At 37.6% G+C, this 17,896-nt stretch overlaps 1 protein-coding gene across 3 annotated transcripts in view; it reads left to right on the top strand.

The window, feature by feature from the left end:
- RNF17 (ring finger protein 17) overlaps positions 1-16,542 on the top strand; it is a 36,163-nt gene extending 19,621 nt beyond the window's left edge. Inside the window, exons 19-34 of one of the 3 annotated variants that reach the window (XM_031506454.3) lie at positions 899-1,117; positions 2,068-2,218; positions 3,268-3,386; positions 3,976-4,066; positions 4,900-5,015; positions 5,342-5,649; positions 6,794-6,957; positions 7,747-7,866; positions 8,584-8,664; positions 9,307-9,432; positions 11,751-11,855; positions 12,426-12,576; positions 13,471-13,606; positions 14,874-15,063; positions 15,409-15,511; positions 16,331-16,542. In XM_031506454.3, the coding sequence (XP_031362314.3) occupies positions 899-1,117; positions 2,068-2,218; positions 3,268-3,386; positions 3,976-4,066; positions 4,900-5,015; positions 5,342-5,649; positions 6,794-6,957; positions 7,747-7,866; positions 8,584-8,664; positions 9,307-9,432; positions 11,751-11,855; positions 12,426-12,576; positions 13,471-13,606; positions 14,874-15,063; positions 15,409-15,507 (2,176 nt within the window). In that variant the 3' untranslated portion in view covers positions 15,508-15,511; positions 16,331-16,542. The remainder of the gene's footprint in view (positions 1-898; positions 1,118-2,067; positions 2,219-3,267; positions 3,387-3,975; positions 4,067-4,899; positions 5,016-5,341; positions 5,650-6,793; positions 6,958-7,746; positions 7,867-8,583; positions 8,665-9,306; positions 9,433-11,750; positions 11,856-12,425; positions 12,577-13,470; positions 13,607-14,873; positions 15,064-15,408; positions 15,512-16,330) is intronic. The other 2 variants (XM_085581075.1, XM_085581078.1) reach the window with 2 other exon arrangements.
- Positions 16,543-17,896: the final 1,354 nt, after the last annotated feature.

The raw sequence follows: 17,896 nt of genomic DNA, 5'->3' as shown, positions 1-17,896 counted from the left end.
ATTTTTTAAGTTATGCAACCTGAACAGCCGAGTTGTTTTCTTCCCTGTCACAAATGGATTTTGTTGTGTCCCATCTGTATTTAGATGCCTGTTTCCAGCCTTCAGTCAAGGGGATATAGTCCTTTACCCTAAGTTGTTATGTAACACTGATCCCTTGAATAAGATAGATTTTATGATCCCCCGAATAAGGTGGATTTTATGATCCCTTGCTCACTACCCCTTCTTTAGTTGGACTGGGGAGAAAATCAAGGAAGTTCAAGCAAGAAAACTCGTGGATCAAAATAAAGACAGAGAAATCACTTGCCAAGTATTGTTGCAGGCAAAACAGATTTGATTTTACTTAGTTATTACTAATTAGCATAAACACTTAGTTACTAATTCTGGCATTGGTACACAGAAAATAAGATTTATACTACCTACTCTCCCCTTTCCCAGGGTCGAGTTTATTCCAAGCAACTCTCATTCCTCTCCTGCACTTGAGTTACACTCAGTCCAATCAGTGAGGCAGTGAATAGTGCAGAGAGCTGGGGTCAGGACACAGCAGTTTATCCATGCTGCTCCCTCCTTTTCTTCCTGTGCTTTAGAATGGACCCCCCATAGGCCTTTGTCCCTTATTTTGTGGGGCAAGAGGCCCACTCCAGATCTTGTGTTCTTATGATCTTGGTGTTCCCTGTCCTATATCTTCTGTTCCCTGAATGTGCAAGGATACCTTCTGAAGGAGAATAAAAATGTTAATATCATTAGTGTTTCAAAAGTAGCACTTATGAATGTTTTTGTGTAAGCTACAACTCGCTCTTTTTAATGTTGAATAATTCCTCTTATTTTGTTATTGAGCTTTTTTCACTTCATTTAAAATTTGTTTAAACTTTCCATTCTAAGTATTTTGTGCTCTTTATAGATACACTGAAAGAACTGAAGTAAAGCCTAATGAAATATGGGATGATCCTCTAGAAGAAATTTCTAAAACCTCAGAAGCTTTTATTCCTATAGACATGGAATCTGTGGATGAAGATTTCAGATCACTTTGTAACAAGGAGTTACATGGGAGAATTAGTTATGTTGTATCTCCTAGCAAAATTTTTATACAGTTGCTGGCATCAGAAAGTATACTGAAAAGGTACTGAAATTCAAAGAACTTTCCTTGAAAATGTTCTTATTACAAAATGGTGAAGTATAGTTAGAACATTTTCTGATGAGAGTTGCATTTGATACTGTGTACTTCTTGAAGGCTGCTGACTTTCTTGCCTTTGTTGAGGAAAGTACAGGAGCAGAAGAGAGGTTGGCACAATATTGTGGCTCATTAAATACTTCTGATTCCAAATTAAATATATGATCTCATATTTCAAATCAGTTTTATTGAGTATGTGTTGGAGCCTGATGAATGCAACACTGACCAAAAAGATTAAATCTTCTTGCTCTTTCTTCTCTCCTTCCTAGTCCCTCATTAGAAATCTGGTTAAATAAAGCCTGTATCCCAAGCCTTAGAACTTACTATTCTTGGTAGTAATAGTTGTTTGGTTTTTTTTTTCAAAGTGTTTCCAGTACCCTGTTAGGAAGTTTGAACACAATTCCTAGACACAGTGTATATCAGCCTGCCATTGGTAGATATTTAGGTAACATTTATGTAGTTGTGCCTACTTTTTGGAAATAGTTAAAAGAGTGTGTCATGGTTTAGTGCAAGTTGCTTATGTATTCATTATCTTTTAATCTTCTTGGCTGTAACTGCCTAGAGTTCCATTTATGTAGTCATGAAGTTGAGGACCACATTCTCAAACTGTCAGGAGAAAATGGTGTCCTTTTCAAATAGTGCCATACAAAGCTCAGGTTTGCTCAGATTAATTCCAGTGTCTAAGTTAACATGATAGGTTTACAGACTTTTAATGAGGATGCATGTGTTTTGTAACTCCTATTGAATGTATTTCTAACATGTCATGAAGAAAAACTGCAGCACTGTGCATCTGTTAAAACAGTACAACTTCATTGTATGGTAGTTAAACAATGACTGAATAAGCCTTTTACTTACTGCATTACATTTTTATCACTAGAAAAGCGTTCTTTTAATGTCAGTTTACAGGAGGAGATGGCTTCCATCTACAAAGAATCCCAGCCACAGTCTGTAAAGTGGGAGAGGGAAATGCACTGTGCTGTTTACGTACACGATGTGGAACAGTGGCAGAGAGGTCAGATCCGCAGGATTGTCTCTGAAACAAGTGCAGAGGTAAAGCTCTTATCATACTTTTATTTCTAAATTTGAAAGCATTCACTGATTAAAATAAGGTCAAATCTTTGTTTCTTTCTTTTGTGTTAATATTTTCTCACAGCCTTTTGCTTTTGTTGAGACTTTAATGCTGTACATAGCTGCGAATCAGTTGACTGTCTTGTCAAAGCTCAGGTGCCTTTAGCAGGGAATCCGGTAGTTGAGGAAAGCTCATGAGGCTGACTTTCTCTTTATTTACACTGCCCTTTGGAATGTGGCAGAGATTCCCAAGCTATAGTTTAACAGTTCATTTTAGATTCTAGAAGGTGTGTGAAACTGAGGGTCACAGTAATTCAAATTTAATGATCCTTGTTAAAAGATAGAGCTAATTAAGCCAACACCACAGGAGCACATGTAGCTGGGCAGTTGCATGAGCCCTAAACAGATGGTGATGCACTGTGCCATGTAGCTGTAATATTTTCCACAATAACCTCACACAGCACTGCTTGAAACATATGTTTTATTGTACCAATGGGAAAATAATGAGCACCAGAAAAGGCATTTTGTGACTAGATACTTATGTGTCTCCAAAGTAAGAATGGCTTTTTGATCCTGCAGGTAATTCAAGACTGGATTGCTGTTGATTTTTTTTTCCCACCATCATTAGGTTGTGCCTAGGGGTGTTTTTAGTAGGAAGCAGAAATGGGACTTTGTACTTCAGGTTTGCATCATCTGCCTTCTGAACCCAACAGCCTTCAAACAGCTATTTAAACCCATCAGGATAAAAAGCAAGGGGTGGAGAAAAGATAGTTCAGTGCTTCTTGGTTTACCAAAAAGTCAGTAAAGTTGTTTAACCCTCTTTGAGCACATTTGTATGGTTTGTCCCTATGCTATGATGTGATAGTTGCTTGAGTTGTGATGAATTATCTCAGTGCAAAAGGCATTTGCTAAATCCTAGTAATATTTGAAATTTTTTTAACCTCCTCAGGGATGTTTTGAATTATCATTTCTTACAGATAACAGCAAGAGAGGGTTTTTTTTTCAGTTTTGTGGTTTCTTGCCTGTAACAGGTTCTACTTTATGATTCTGGAGCTGAAAAAACAGTGGAGATCAGCTGTCTAAGAAAACTTGAGGAAAACATGAAGACCATCAGGACATTAGCAATAGAATGTTCACTGACAGAAATAAGGTAGCCTTTCCCTTATACTGAGTGGCAGCATTAGAAACTAATAATGGCATACCTTTGTTAGCCCTGATTATGTAAGATTTAGATGTGGTGTGCTTTTTGAATAAAGAAATTGGGGTTGTGGCTGGTAATTTATTTAATAAAGGTTTGGAGTTTTTTTTAAGGGTTATACTATAGAGTAGTAAAGCAGAAACTGTGCTGTAGAAATAAAAAATATTTATAGGTTGAGTTACAAAATAATGAAGAGATTTATTTCATTGAATACTTTTTCCCTTGGCTCAGAATTTGAGATGACTTTGATCTCATGGAACTGTATAGAAGGTCTCTTTTCTAGACTGCTATGACAGATGTTATAACTTCTGGAACTCATGAAACTCTGGGCTTGTATTTTTTAATTTTTCCAGTTGTAGAGATCCAGAAATTTATGATTTTGTGTTACTCTTGTCTGTAGTAGAGATTCTTTTTATTTTCCGTAACAGTTCAGGCAGTATAGAAAAACAGCCAAGTTTTTAGTACAGGGAAGAGTTGGTGGTTATACTCAAGAGATGCCATCTTCTTTTGTGCCTAGAGATTATCACTTGTTCTATGTTAGACCCACAGGTGGAAGCACAGAGTGGACAGCAACAGTGTGTGAATGCTTGTCCTATTACCTAACTGGAGCACAAGTGAAAATAGTTATACAGGTTTGTAATCAAAACCAGTGGTATTTATAAAATTTCTGTCAGGCTGTCTTGCTAATTTGGGACTTTTTTCCTGAATATTTTACCTTTCAAAAAGTCATGAATAGAACTTGATTGTATAGCTGTTTGCTCTAGGGAAAAAGGTTCTTTTTCTTCTTTCTGCTTTACTTTTGTTATTCCCTGGAGCATTAGAGCAGTTGACTACCCAGTATGGAAACAATTTAATCTTTGATATATTTGGTTACTGAAGAATAGTAGGTGTATCTTTGGGATCACTGGATGCTGATAGCCTTTATGGACAAATAAGAAGCTGCTCAGGTTCTTGATGAGAATTACTTCAGCAGCTACTATATTTGTTTTCAAGCCTCAGAGACTGAAAGAATTAATCCAGTGCTGTATGAATATCATTAGTAATTGATCTCTTCCACAGCTAAAAAAAGGTTATTAGAAGGATTTGATTTGTTCAGCATCTCTTGGCAACTGCCAGTGGTATTTTACAGTGTGTGTAAAGAAAAGCAGTGACGAGTGAAGTTACTTATGCACAAGTTGAAGTGTCCTGCTGAAAAGCAAGTGTTTGGCACTTGATTCTAGTAAAAGAGCTGAGGGAAAAAGCAAATTTTTCCAATTTTTTTTAATAGCATGTGTAGTGTAGAACAGTTGGCAAAATGATTGGAACTGTCATATGTATTAAATAAAATTGTGTCTTCTCATGTGGGTACCAGTTGTTCAAGGATGTCTGATTGACAGTCAGTACCAATAAAATGAAAAATATGCCTGTAGCTTAGAGGAAATTAGTATTTGTAGTATGTTATCAGCTCTCCCATTTTTTTTTCCAGAAAAATGATGTGGGTGGTGCCTTACCTGTGAAAATTCTTTGCAAAGATGAAACAGGAAAAGTGACTGATACTTCTGAATATCTTATTGAACAGGGTTTGGCTCTTAGAAACCGAAGGTTTGGATATTTTTCTTTTATATTCTCTCAGTTTCTGATGTTCATATTTGACCAAACTAATAAGTAAATTAAAGAAATTGGATTGTGTTCTTCAGTTCTAGCAACAGAACTCCCATCTTCAGTGAACTTCCTTATAATGTTATACAATGAGTATAATGTTATTTATTGTATCCATGGCACATTTCAGTTCTCTAAGTTTGTGGATGAGATGCTTGACAGTATTTTGAGATACCTTTGCAACTTCTGTGTGTTACTTGTATTTTGTAGTTTTGCACTTTTGAAATTCTTTGTCTGTTAATATATTGATATTTGATTGAATCTTCTAGAACTGGTAAAGCTGATAGGGCTTCTATGGTCTCCAAGGAACATCTTGAAGTACATTTTGAGCAGGAGAACACACAGCTGGATGGTTGTAATTCCAAAATTGCATCTGCAAGAAACAGGACTGTTCCAGAGGAAAATGCCACTATTTCAGAGAGTGAACAAAAATCACTCAAAATTCATGAACCACTGCCTCATTCAGAAATGGATGAAGTATATAAATCTCCCATTGTTCCTGAAGCAAAAATTTTCCAGGCTGTAGTGAGTTGTATTGGAGGGGATGGAACTATTTATATAATACCAAAATTATTTGGTGAGTCTACATAGAAGAAAATTTATGAATCTGAGTGCCCTTGCATATCAGAATGTATTCTAGAACACCCATCTGGTACATGTTCGTTGTTCTGAAAGATTCCTCTTGGGAGGTGTTGTCCTTTGGTGTGAGAGGCAAGGATTCTCTCTGTCCTTAAATCAACTTTTCTGTCCTCCCACCCTCTCAAGAAATCCAAAAACCCAAAACACTTGGGATAAGTAGGTTACATGCCTTTCTTCTCTAAGCTGTAATGGGTAAAGCAACAATTGCTTTGTTTTATAATGTTGACTGATAAAGTAAATGTAGTAATTTCAAAGTGATGAAGATACAGTCATAAAGTTTCTTGGAAGTTATCTTGGTTCTCAGGTACTGCTGTATTTTTTTTTCCTTCATTTTAAGCACAGTACACATTTAAGCTCAGTTTCTTCAGGCTCTTTATTTGCTTTGTGGTACATTCTCCATCTCACAGTTTCCTATCTGTATTGTTTGAAAGAGGTCCATTTTCTTCCGACTGATGCACTGTCACACCTGAGTTCCATGTTAGTATATTGTGCTTTAGAAAAATATTTACATACAAGAATATGAGAATATTCTCATATCTTTTTTGCTTCACAAGTGCATTTAATTGCTAGATTATGTAACTATTTTTATACCTAAAAATTTGGAATTCAGAATACAGTAACTCCACTTGCACAAGACTGTGTGTTCTTCCTGCAGCTCTTCCTGTACCATAGGCTGTACCCATAGCAGGAGGGGTTCTTTTGGACACCTCTTCTGTGTTGTTTCATGGTGTCCTACCACTGAAACAATGGTTTAAGAGTTGTTGTCTTGTTCATGCTTTGTTTTGCTCTGATATAGTGCTGCCATGATGTCACTTAGAAAATTTATAGATTCTTCTATAAGTTCTTCTGAGATTAGAATTCAGAATTTCTAATGGCTTCAGAACTGGAAATGCAGTTTACTGTTAGTAACTCTTTTGCATATACTAGATATTGAACATACATATTGTATCAGTGTTGGAAAATACTTTTTAGAGCTGCACATATGTTTGTACTTGTTATCTGTATCTGATGGGATTTAGTGATAGAAATATTTTGCATGAATGCTAGAGACTATTGTTTTTTATTTCATCCCCTCTCCCAAGAAACTGCTCTAAACAAATTGATGGCTGAAATACAAAATGCATTCAAAGGCCTTGGTCTCCTGATTCCCTACTGCTGGAAGAAGGGAGAAGCCTGTGTTGTAAGAGGATCAGATACTGCGTGGTATCGAGCTAAAATTGTAGAAGTCAGCGGCAGTACTCTCCTGGTAGGTTTGATTGTATGGGGTAATGGGGGACAGTGTATGTATATCTGCATATGTAGGTTTAAAAGGCATATAATCTAATCCTCTAAAATAATGGATTTAACATTTTTTTCACAGCTGACCTGTGCAGTTGTTCATTCTGTTAAAAGTGTGGATTACTGTCCTCATTTTTACATTTATTTTAAAGATCAAATCTGTCTACCTATTTCAGTTGTCACAATTTCTCCTGTAGTTTCCCTTGTAATTATTAATTTTCTTAAGTAAAAAGTTGCTCTTTATCTCCTGTAAGTAATCCGTTTTAGGTTTATTTATTGGTCTTGCCATATGTAGAATGCTTTGAAAACCATTAGGTTTAGAATCCCACACCTGCCCTAATCCCCACCCAAAAAGTATTGGCTGTCTGTTTTGAATTCTTTCTGCTGCATGGGTATAGAGCCTTCTTCTCATTAGCAGTTCATCTTACCTAAGCTCTTGAGTCTGCTCACGATTTTTGAATGCAGATTTGTAAAATCTACCTTAGTTCACAATTTTTTTTCCTTTCAGTTTTAAACTGATGTTGAATATTCCACAAAAGGCAGGAATTCTTGCAAGAGAAGTTTATAAACTGAATTTCTAATCTGCCATACCATTTCTTTTAATCCTTTCTTGCATTTCCACTCTGTCACATCACCTACTTACCATCAAATCATTATTATTTTCCCTCCATAAAAGTAATGCTGTAAACAAACACATTCCCTTACTAAACTTAAGTATTTCAGGAATTATCTCAGCAAATCTTTGCATTTCCTGTAGGTCCAGTATGTAGATCATGGTTACATAGAGAGCATTCCTCAGTGTCACCTGTATCCAACTACATTTTACACTGGCATTCCTCCGTTTTGCATCCCATGTCAGCTCTACAAGACTCTGCCCGTGAGTAATGGTGCATCTGTGTGCTGCTAGGTGCTTACTCCAGTCAATATCCTGCTTAGTCAGGCTGAGACTAGTTGCTGCCTTGCCTGCAAGGATTCAGAGAAGAGATGATGAGGATTGTTTCAGCAGGTCCTTATCAGGACCCAACAGGTTTGCTTTAATAAAGTGCTCTTGGCCAGGTTGGAGGGGGCTTGGAGCAACCTGATCTAGTGGAAGGTGCCCCTGGCCCCACAGCATGAGGTTGAAACTGGATCTTTAAGGTCCATTCCAACCCAAACCAGTCCATAATTCTATGAAAGACAAGCTTGTAAGCACACAGGTTGGAAAGCAAACAAATACAGCAGAGAATAAAAGTATTTAAGGTTTTCTGTGTTTTGTTGAATGTTATCTTAGTTTCTGGAATTTGTTGGATTATGCTTCGGACAATTTTGTACACGTACATTATTGTGTACATAGTTTTGGTTAGATTTGACAAACAGCGTCTCTTTCAAAGCCATTTCAGGATCTGAAAATTGTGGGTTGCATTGTCACATAAATGTTAATGCACCAAATAGCAGATAATATTTAAATTATTGTAGATAAATCAAACTAATGACGTGTGTTTTCTAGTCAGATTTCTATTTTAATGTTAGTTGTGTATTTCCATCTACGCTAAGAAAGGAAGAGTACTACTTGTTAGCATCTTAATGTGTTGATGTCTTGCTTTTCTCCAAATAGATTGGAAATTTTTGGCCACAGGAGGCAGTAGAATACCTTCAAGAACTTCTCAAAAATGAAGAAGTTGAAATTCATGTTAAGGTAGCCTAGTTTATTCTGAGATGTGGAATGAAGCCAAGTTTTTGTTGTCTTTTTAACTGGCATTAAGAATGGTACATGAGGGAGTGTAGCAGTAAATGTATTTCTTAGACAAAAGAAAAGCCACAACTAAACTTACATCTCCTTTGACTTTACCCTTACTATAGTTTTCAGGCCTTAAATATGTCCATTAGAGTTAGTGGTGTTTTTTCACCCTGTTCATGTTGCATTATCTTTCTAGCTATCAGCAGCATAAATTGTTCTAAATTCTAATTTAAGTGATAAAATTCTGACATAGTTCAGTGTGGATGTGCTTAAATTTATTTATTAAAATTGTAGGGAAACACATTCTCTGTATTATCTGAAAACAAGCCATTTCAGATAGCTTAATGATAAATTGTGAAGGGGAAGGGTTTAAGTGAGCAAACATGGGATAATATTTCAGTGTTAAGGGTGAGCAATTGGTGCTTCCTTCTCAGAGAGATATTCCCATTTGTGTTACAGCTGATATTAATAGGTATCTTGGTCTTGTGTCTTTGAGTGTTACACATATCAACAAGAGCTGTTTGAATTCCTTGGTCACTGTTTCTAAAACCTCAGTCCCAGTTATTACTATTACAATCCTGTTTTGTCCTGTGTAAATAGGAGTTACCAGATAACCCGTGGGGCAAGTTGTCCATCAGCCTCTATTTTGGTGGGATGTCGCTTTCGTCCTTCATGGCATACCAGAGGTACTGTGTTGCTGAAGATTGCCAGAACATAGAAAAGCAGGTGAGACTTGTGTGTGTGTGTCCCTTTTGCTGTTGCTGTTCTAACATAGGAAAAACTTTTCAGTTGCTTGTTGTGACCCTGGAGGATTTGTTACTTTTTTTAATATTTATGTGGTTTTGTGCTGTAAGCAGCAGTAGGACTGAGCACACAGATCTGCAGCACAATGTGAGGAGCTACAATATGCTGATAAGATTCTGTGGAATAGTGAATTGCCACAAGTTTGTTCATGGATTCTGTAATGAAAAGAGATTTTTGCACTTCTGTTTAAAGTCCAGCTAGTTTTTGTGTTCCTCTACAACACTAGGAATAGGGTATTACTTTTATCACTTGAAGGGATTAGGTATTCCCAGAAATACATCCAAGGATGGAGTAAATTAAATCAAGTATTTCATCATAAACTCAGTGATTTATAGGGGAGTTACCTAGGATCTTTATTCCAAACATGTGGAAAACTTACCTGATGATCTTAAGGGGAGGATTGAAGTTTCCACTTAACTTAATTGTCTTAACACAAAAAACCCATACATAAGTAATTTCTCTGTATTTGTTTTCATTTTTTTGTTCCTTGAAAACTTAGGATCAGGTTTATTTAAATTGCTAAGACTTCATTATTCCATTTTTCTCTTAATTCTGTTTAAGTCTGCCAATGTACTTTTCTTTCCAACAAGCACCTTTGCTTCAGAAAATAATTTCCAGTACAGTCTGCTGCTGTCACTGCTGGTGCAAGGCTCGAGTGGTCTGCCACTGGGCTCATGATGCAGTTAGAAAAATCCCTCAATGTATATTAGAACTGAGTAACCATGGAAAACCTAATTGTATATCAATCTCTTGTTTTATTTTCATAAAGTCAGCACAACACACAGCTTTCAGCAAACTAAATATGGATCTGGAAATGAGATTTGTACCTTTAACACAGGAATTAAATTTGGAAAACTAAAGCTGTGTAAGAAGGTGGTGAGCAAGAATTCAGAAAGCCTGAAGTTCTTTCCTCAAGGCATAATAGCATTAAGCAGATCCATTCCAGGAATAAGTGACTCAGAACAATTTGTAAGAAAACAGCCATCGGAAGTGTTCAGCTGTAGACCAGAAACAAAGAAAGGCATCCAGAACTCAAGCTGAATCTCAGGAACAACTGAAGTGGGAAGCAAGTAGCTATGAACACATTAAAATATAATCAGCTCTGACTTTATTTGTAGAGACTCAGCAGCCATGCTCACAAGACAGCTGAAGTGCATTATTTTTGTGTAAGGTGTAACCATTACCTATTATTTTATTCTATAGTTTTGTAACTCTGTTTCACATTGGTGATTTGGGGTAAATTAAGCTGATGAGGACTTCATTCTATTTTGTGAGCCTTGCAGTTGCTTTTGGTGTTTTAAGCAGAGCTCACTGCACCCACTGCTGCAGTGTGTCTCTGTCTCGAGATGCGCTTGCATTGTGTTGCACTCATGAGCTTAGGATCTGGTCTTTGTTACCATATGATCATCCTAGCTTAGGCATTAGCCTGAAAGATTCCTGGTAGGGCAGCAGGATGTTGGAGAATACATCAGAACCTCCCAAGTGTGCTGAGCTTTATAGCAGTGACTCTCATTCCAGGGGTGTGTGTCCAAGTCAGATGGCTCCTGACTCACAGTGCTCCTGACAGTTTTGCAGAAATCTGGCGTTCAGTTTATGTGTACCTATAATTTAGTTAGACATCCTTTCTTTACTTCTAGGAATGTGTACTTTGAATGGAAAAGGTTTCTTTTTCCTCGTTAAGTTTGAGGAATATAATGATTTTTTGTACTGCATCCTCATTCAGATATTGCAGGGGAAACAAAGGGTCATAATTTGTTTCATTTTCCAGTTACATGTGTTGCTTCTTCTGTTCTCTTTTTCTCAGTGCATAATGAAAAGTGTTCATTGAGTCAATGTGTAGAAGTGTATTTTGGAGAAATTGTACATTTTGTTAACACATCATGCTTTAAGTACAAGAGATAATGAGCTCTTTTCACGACCTATGATCTAGCTGAGCTGTGTGCCATATATCCTTCTAAAAGTATAATTTAGTGTACTGGGGTTTATTTTGTGGTGAATCAAATGCAGAAATGACATGTAGAATTCAAATACATAGTTCTAAAAGATACACTGGATAATGCCATGCTGCAAAGAAAAATCTGTATCTGTACATTGCAATGTTGTTTTTTTTCATCAAGGACACACTGCTTATTGTTATTATACACCTTATTAGGTAACTCCTTTGAACCAAAAGTCATACCTAAGTTAGTTTCTATTTTTTTATTCAATATGATGCTCAGCTGAAGTCTGTCTTGGTCTAGGGGGACTTTGAAGGAAACCTTTTGCCTTCGTACCTGCTGCAACCACTGCCTGTTCCAGGAGAAACCTTTCCTGTCACAGTTTCCCACTTGGTGTCCCCCAAGGAGGTGAGTGTGTTTGGTCAACATCTCACATGCTGTAGTCCCATCGAGCTGGTGAAAAGGAGATCACAGCTGGCAATCTTAGAGCATTAGAGGCTGCAGAATGATCCTGAGCTACTGGTGCAGGGCATTGTGTGGGGCAGCTCTCTTTCAACACTTAGCTGAAATAATCTCATAGGTGGGGGCAGTGAAACACTAATCATTTCTCTAGAAAAAATAATTGAAAGAATTGCACTACTGCAGTCTGGTGCTTAGCTTTTTTTAATAAGAAAATAGGTTGTTGGAATTTCATGTGGCAGAACAACAGCAAATTTTGTATAAGCACACACAACTTCCTGGAGCTCTGCCCAATCTCCCAGGCAAAAGGCAGAATGTCATGTGTATTGATCAAATAAAAGATTCCTATGTGGACTTTGAATGTTGAATGGTGAAACAGGGAAGAAAGGAGTGCAAGGAGATGCTGAACCTTTCAAAGATGGAACCTGGATTAAAAGTAATGTTTTAATAATGGTTGGAATTTCTCATTTTGAAATTAACTGCAAAAAATAGTAACATCAGAACCTTTTCTTTAAATAGGTTTATATTCGTCTCGATTACTCCGAGAACCTTACAAAGAGCTCTGCCACAGAGAGATCTGCCTGCTGTGACTCAGAGAGCCTTAGTAAAGCCCTGAAGTGGTGCAATAAAATTGTAAAGACACTTCCTCACCTAACAAACTTCAAAAAAGGTACGTTGTGTGGTTTTTGCTGTTGTTTCATGTGTGTATTCGGAAAGCCCGAGTTTCCTTTTCTATTCCTGTGTATCTTTAAATAAGAGTTTTGGAAAGTAAGATCACACTATCATTACATAATACACTGCAATATGTTTTTACTTTTCATTAAATTGAGGCTTTTGTGTCATTTTCCACTGGAAAATGAAAGACAAAACTCAGATTCCTGATGCCTGTTAGAGTCATGAACTGAGTTTAGAAATCATTTGGCAGTAATAAGACTTACCCTAAAGGCACCTGTCACTGAACTGTGACAATTTTGTTAAATATTCAAAAGACAAAAGTTACGTACAGAAAATCATGTTGCAAATGTTTAGAGGAGCACCACACCTAAGGAGCACCACTTTAATGTCCACAGCTGTTGGGCCTAAACTAACACAAATATGGCTGTCTAAAACCTGGTGAAGAAAGCAGTTCTTACTCATACTTGATTCTGCCAACTCATAAAACTCTGGGTGAAATTTTAGGCATTATCTGCCCCTGTCTTTCAGACATTCAGACATGTCTGTTCACTTGGTGATCAATCTGTTTACTCACTGGATTGTGCAGATGAGTCCAGGTTGAAAAGCTGGCACGTTAAACTGTTGGGATCACTATCTTTTAACCAAGCAATTCACTGTTACTTCTCACCATTGCCATGTGAGGTAGAGAAATTTTACTTAAATTGCATAGTACTGATTGGATTGGAGTTCAGAGAGAATTAGAGGTGCATGGAACAAAATTGTAGTACAGTTTTGATCAGGAAGAGGAGACTTAATCTTGGTTGCAAAGTGGATTTTCAAGGTCAGTTTGTACTGCACTGAGTACTGTGAAGTGTTTTGTGATAGTTTTTGCTTTTTCTTTCTTTTACAGAGCTGCCTTGCCTTGCAGAGTATGTGGATGGTTTATGGTATAGAGCAAAGCTCCTCTCTATTACACAGCTTGTCCCTGTTCAGATTCTGGTTCAGTTTGTTGACTATGGTACTTACTTAGTTGCCCCAATAAGCAGGTAAGTAAGTAAGAAATAACTGCATGTAAAATGTCTGTGTCTATGTATGTATACACTTAAGTCTCATTAAGAAATACTTATAAATAAATATGTATGTTACATTTATTATTATTTTTTCTAGAACTACATATATTTATAATCATTTACCATTGGATTTCAGTTAGAGAGAAGGTGTTTTGGCTGGTTAAATAATTTCTGTCTGCAGGGTGTGTGGGGTTTGTGCATCTGTTTCTTTGTTTCAGGTTGTTCTGAGAAGCCTGTTATTACAATATCAAATTTCTCCATTATTTCCACTTACTTAACCTGTGAGTGGGCTCAGGTTAATCTGCTTCTGCACCTTTTGAATAAGGTCCTCAAAAGAAGTGCTGAACCCTCCAGGTGTACAAACAAATCTAAATCCTGTGTGACTGTTGCCTACACAGAAGACAGCTGGGAAATAAACTTGGGAATAAAGGAGCATCTGAGTGGGACACACCCTGCTCTGCCTGCGTGGAAAATGGAAGTTCAAATCCCTGTTCTGTGCAGTTCTGAGATACTCTGGACTGCTCCTGTGCTGACACAGATGTCAGCTGAGCGTCTCACACATCCCAGGCTTTTACGGTTCTGTAAGCCTGTCTGAATTTCTCGTACATATGTGTTTATATATATGTGGATATCTAGAACCTATATATACAGTACATATATACATACATATGTACTGCTTAATGACAATGACTTGCTCTCAAGCTTATTGCGGGAGGTAAACTTCCCTGCTGAAGATGATGCAGAAATGGGGATTGAATAGATTTTGTACTTTACAGTCTGTTAGGGTCTTGGGAGACAGTCTCTTCTGCTTCAGAGTTGTATTTCTATGCTTCCCATTTCCCTTGCTTTTGGGATATAAAGAATGGGGAGATAATAATGTAAACTCCAGGTACCTATTTACAGTAATGTGTCTAGAGCACATTCAGGTGTGAAGCATTTGGACTGCAAAGGTTTGTGGAGCTGCATTGTGATTATTCTCACTTGGATTCCTGTGCTGCAGTCTTTGTTCAACTCTTGAGACTCCTCCCCGAGCAGGGTACTGGGGACGGGTCTCTCGTATTGAGCTGCTGATAGCTCCTGTGCTAAGTCCTTCAGAGGGCCTAGCCCTGCCTGAGAACTGTTTGGTGTGATTTTGGCATGTTCCTGTAGTCCTGAATCCCTCACCATAAAAGTGCTGCATGAGCCATTCAGCCATCCTGATGTCCTTACTGCTGTGGATGAACACTTCTCATTTTGCTTTCAGATTGCGTCGCATACCTTGTCATCTTCTGAAGTATCCAGTTCAAGCAGTACGAGTTCTGTTGGCTGGATTTAGACCTGCTTCAGATGACAAAAATGTGGAAAGAATTCCTTATTCCCCAGAATGGAGCCTGAAAGCTTTGTGGACCATGGTGGACTGTGTTGAAGGAAAGCATCTCTTTGCTTCCATACTTGTAAGAAATGCCTTTTTTTTTTTTTTTTTCTCCCCTGGTTCTTGCTGAGCCTAAAATTCTTACCAGCACTCAAATTTCTAAGTCTTTATTTTACTATGAATCCTTATAGTTTAAAATTGAAAACCATTTACCATGAAGGAAAGCTAAGAGAAAATGGTGTGGTTTTCTTAATTCTGCAATCACAAAGTTTCTGAGCATTCCTGTTATTTTAAAACCAATTTACTTAAAAACAGAGGTATTCTTTTTATATTCACAGTTCCATTTAGACAGTGAGTACAGCCAGTAAAATATTTCAGTATCTACTTGAGATTTAAATCTGAAACTCTTAACACTGTAAACTTTCAGACTGTTTCACCAGAGGTTACCATTTCTTTGTATGGAGATGACAAAAATCTGGTTCATCTGAAGCTGATAGAAATGGGTCTTGCAGAGTTGGATCAGTGAACATGTAAGTACAGTGACCACGATTTCAGAAGTTCTAAGCAAAGTATAAACTGCCAGTTATGTGGACAACTTAAGTTTATTTCAGAAAAAAACCCTTTCTGTCCACACATCCATTCTATTAGTAAAGTATTTAACATAAACCAAAAAGTTGTTCTAAATGAACTTCTTTAGATACCATTACTGAAACACACAGTTTTAAGATTTTACAGGCACTAAAACAACCCTTGGGTGGTATAACATAGCGAGCTTCTGCTGCCAGTAACTGAAAAAGGCAATTTGCAGATGTGGTAGTGTTCTCTGCCCAAACCATCAAAAGTAATCTTTATTTACAGCTTTTCATCTGTGTCAGGTGCTGGTGGTTCTTGATGGTTGCTCAGGCAAATATCCATGAAAACATACTGGTGTCCATACTAGACAAATATGGAATAGTTTTAATGAAGATTTTTATACTATGTGTATAAAACTCTTAATTAGGGTTATGGGGAATACCACAGACTTGGATTTTCAGATTTCTTGGCCAGCCTTGTTCATTTGTTTTTCCTTCCCATTTATTTATTCCCAATTCCTTCCCATTTAATAAGCACTCTTCTAGCAGATGTGAACATATGATGTTCCTATCACTTTCTAATATTGGAATCATGAAACTATGACCTTGGAGTCTTAAGTATTGTTCTGTGATATCCTTCTCGTAGGAGTAGATGGAACTAATGCATAGTGTTGAAGAATTAGATCAAAAGCTGATACTGGGACACTTCTTTTAGTTAAAAGACTTGGAAGGGAAGATGATAGTTTTATTATCGTGACATAACTCTTTGTGTTTCAGGTTTATTTGGTGACGGGACATCTCCACCCAGCACCAGACAGGGAGCTGGGGCTGCATTAATGTCTTTGTTCTGGAACGTTTGATTTGTTGCTGGTTTCTGTTTCCACTTTCAGGTGTTGTTACACCTCTTTCACTTCAGAGTTTGGGAATAAACAGTTTGGTGAGCATGCACATGAAAGCTTGTTTTCCTTTACTGCTGTAGTATGTGAGGTTTCTTCAGATGTCTCTTTACTGTACTAAATCCTTTATCTGTAAAGCTCAGCCCCTCTCAGTCTCTCCAGGGAGAGCTTAGTCTAGATTCTCAAGGAAAACACTTGTGTGATGACTGCACAACCTCTCCAGGTAGCCAGTTCCAGGGCTCAGTCACCTGCCTAGTAAAGCAGCCTCTTGCTGTTCAGAGGGAACCTGCTGTGCTTCAGTCTGTGCTCATACACACACAGCCTTGCATACATCTCTTCTTCAAGCTCCCATGAAAGCAAGGTCCAAAGCTGACCTCCATGCTCAGGCACAATGGGACAAGCAGTGGAAGGATCCTGTCATACTTCCAGTACATATTCTGGTACTAACCAGACATGTCCTAGGTGCTGTTGCAAATATCCCAGAAGGCTCATGCTCATTTCTAAAATATTTTAATTTCAAGAAGACCAAAACCCCACTGTTTGTGATCCATCTTGAAAGTAACTCAGTCCTGAATTATGTAACAGCCACTGTTTGAGCAGATCAACCCAAAAGGCCAGGACCTGTCTCCCCACCCAGCCAGAGAACTGGGTGTGAGCAAGCACAGTTCTCATTGCCACCTTCTGAGAAATAAAGGGCATAAACAGAGTAATGACAGAGCTTGCCTTCACTGAGGAGAAAAAGGGGATGGGGCAGAGGAGACAAGAAGAAAGTGTCTTCTACCATGTGAGGAGGAGACAAATTTTTCAGCATGCACAAGAATGAACTTAAAACAGCCAGCCCAACAGTGACCTTTTGATAGTAGGTACTGCAGAATTTTGAAAGACAAGTCAGCTTAAAAATACTTGCTGGGTGGGAAAACTGCATGAGTTGACTTTTGTTAATTTTCTGATATTTCTGAGTAGCTTGGAGAAAGAATCTGTCCTCCATTTCACCTGTGTTAGCCCTGTGAGTATAGAAGAACAGGTTATAGAACAGACACTGCAGTCTGCTAATGCTGTTGCCTCCTAACTCCAAGATAAGGAAAAGAAGATGAAGGAAAAAGAATAGCCCAAGACTGCATTCCTTTGGTCTTTCAAGTCAAGCAGTAAGTAAACTGATGTCCAAAATCAGGTGTGGTGTGTAATTGTTTGAGTGTTCACTGAGAGCTTATTTAAAAAACACCCTTTTAATGCCACATGGCTGAATGCCAAATTAATAAACTGTTTCTTAAATGTAGAAATGGGAAAAATAATTAGCAAAAGCTCTGATGTAATAGCACCCACTGAAAAATAAATTTATTTAGAAAAGATTATAAATAATATATACACAATAAGCTTTAAGCTTTTTCACTTGTTTACAGAAATGTACATTATTTTTGCTGATGTGCTAACACTTCAGCAGTTTTGA

The sequence above is a fragment of the Lonchura striata genome, chromosome 1, assembly GCF_050655825.1.
Source record: "Lonchura striata isolate lonStrDom1 chromosome 1, ASM5065582v1, whole genome shotgun sequence".
NCBI lineage: Eukaryota > Metazoa > Chordata > Aves > Passeriformes > Estrildidae > Lonchura > Lonchura striata.
This window is presented reverse-complemented; position numbering and strand designations above follow the sequence as displayed.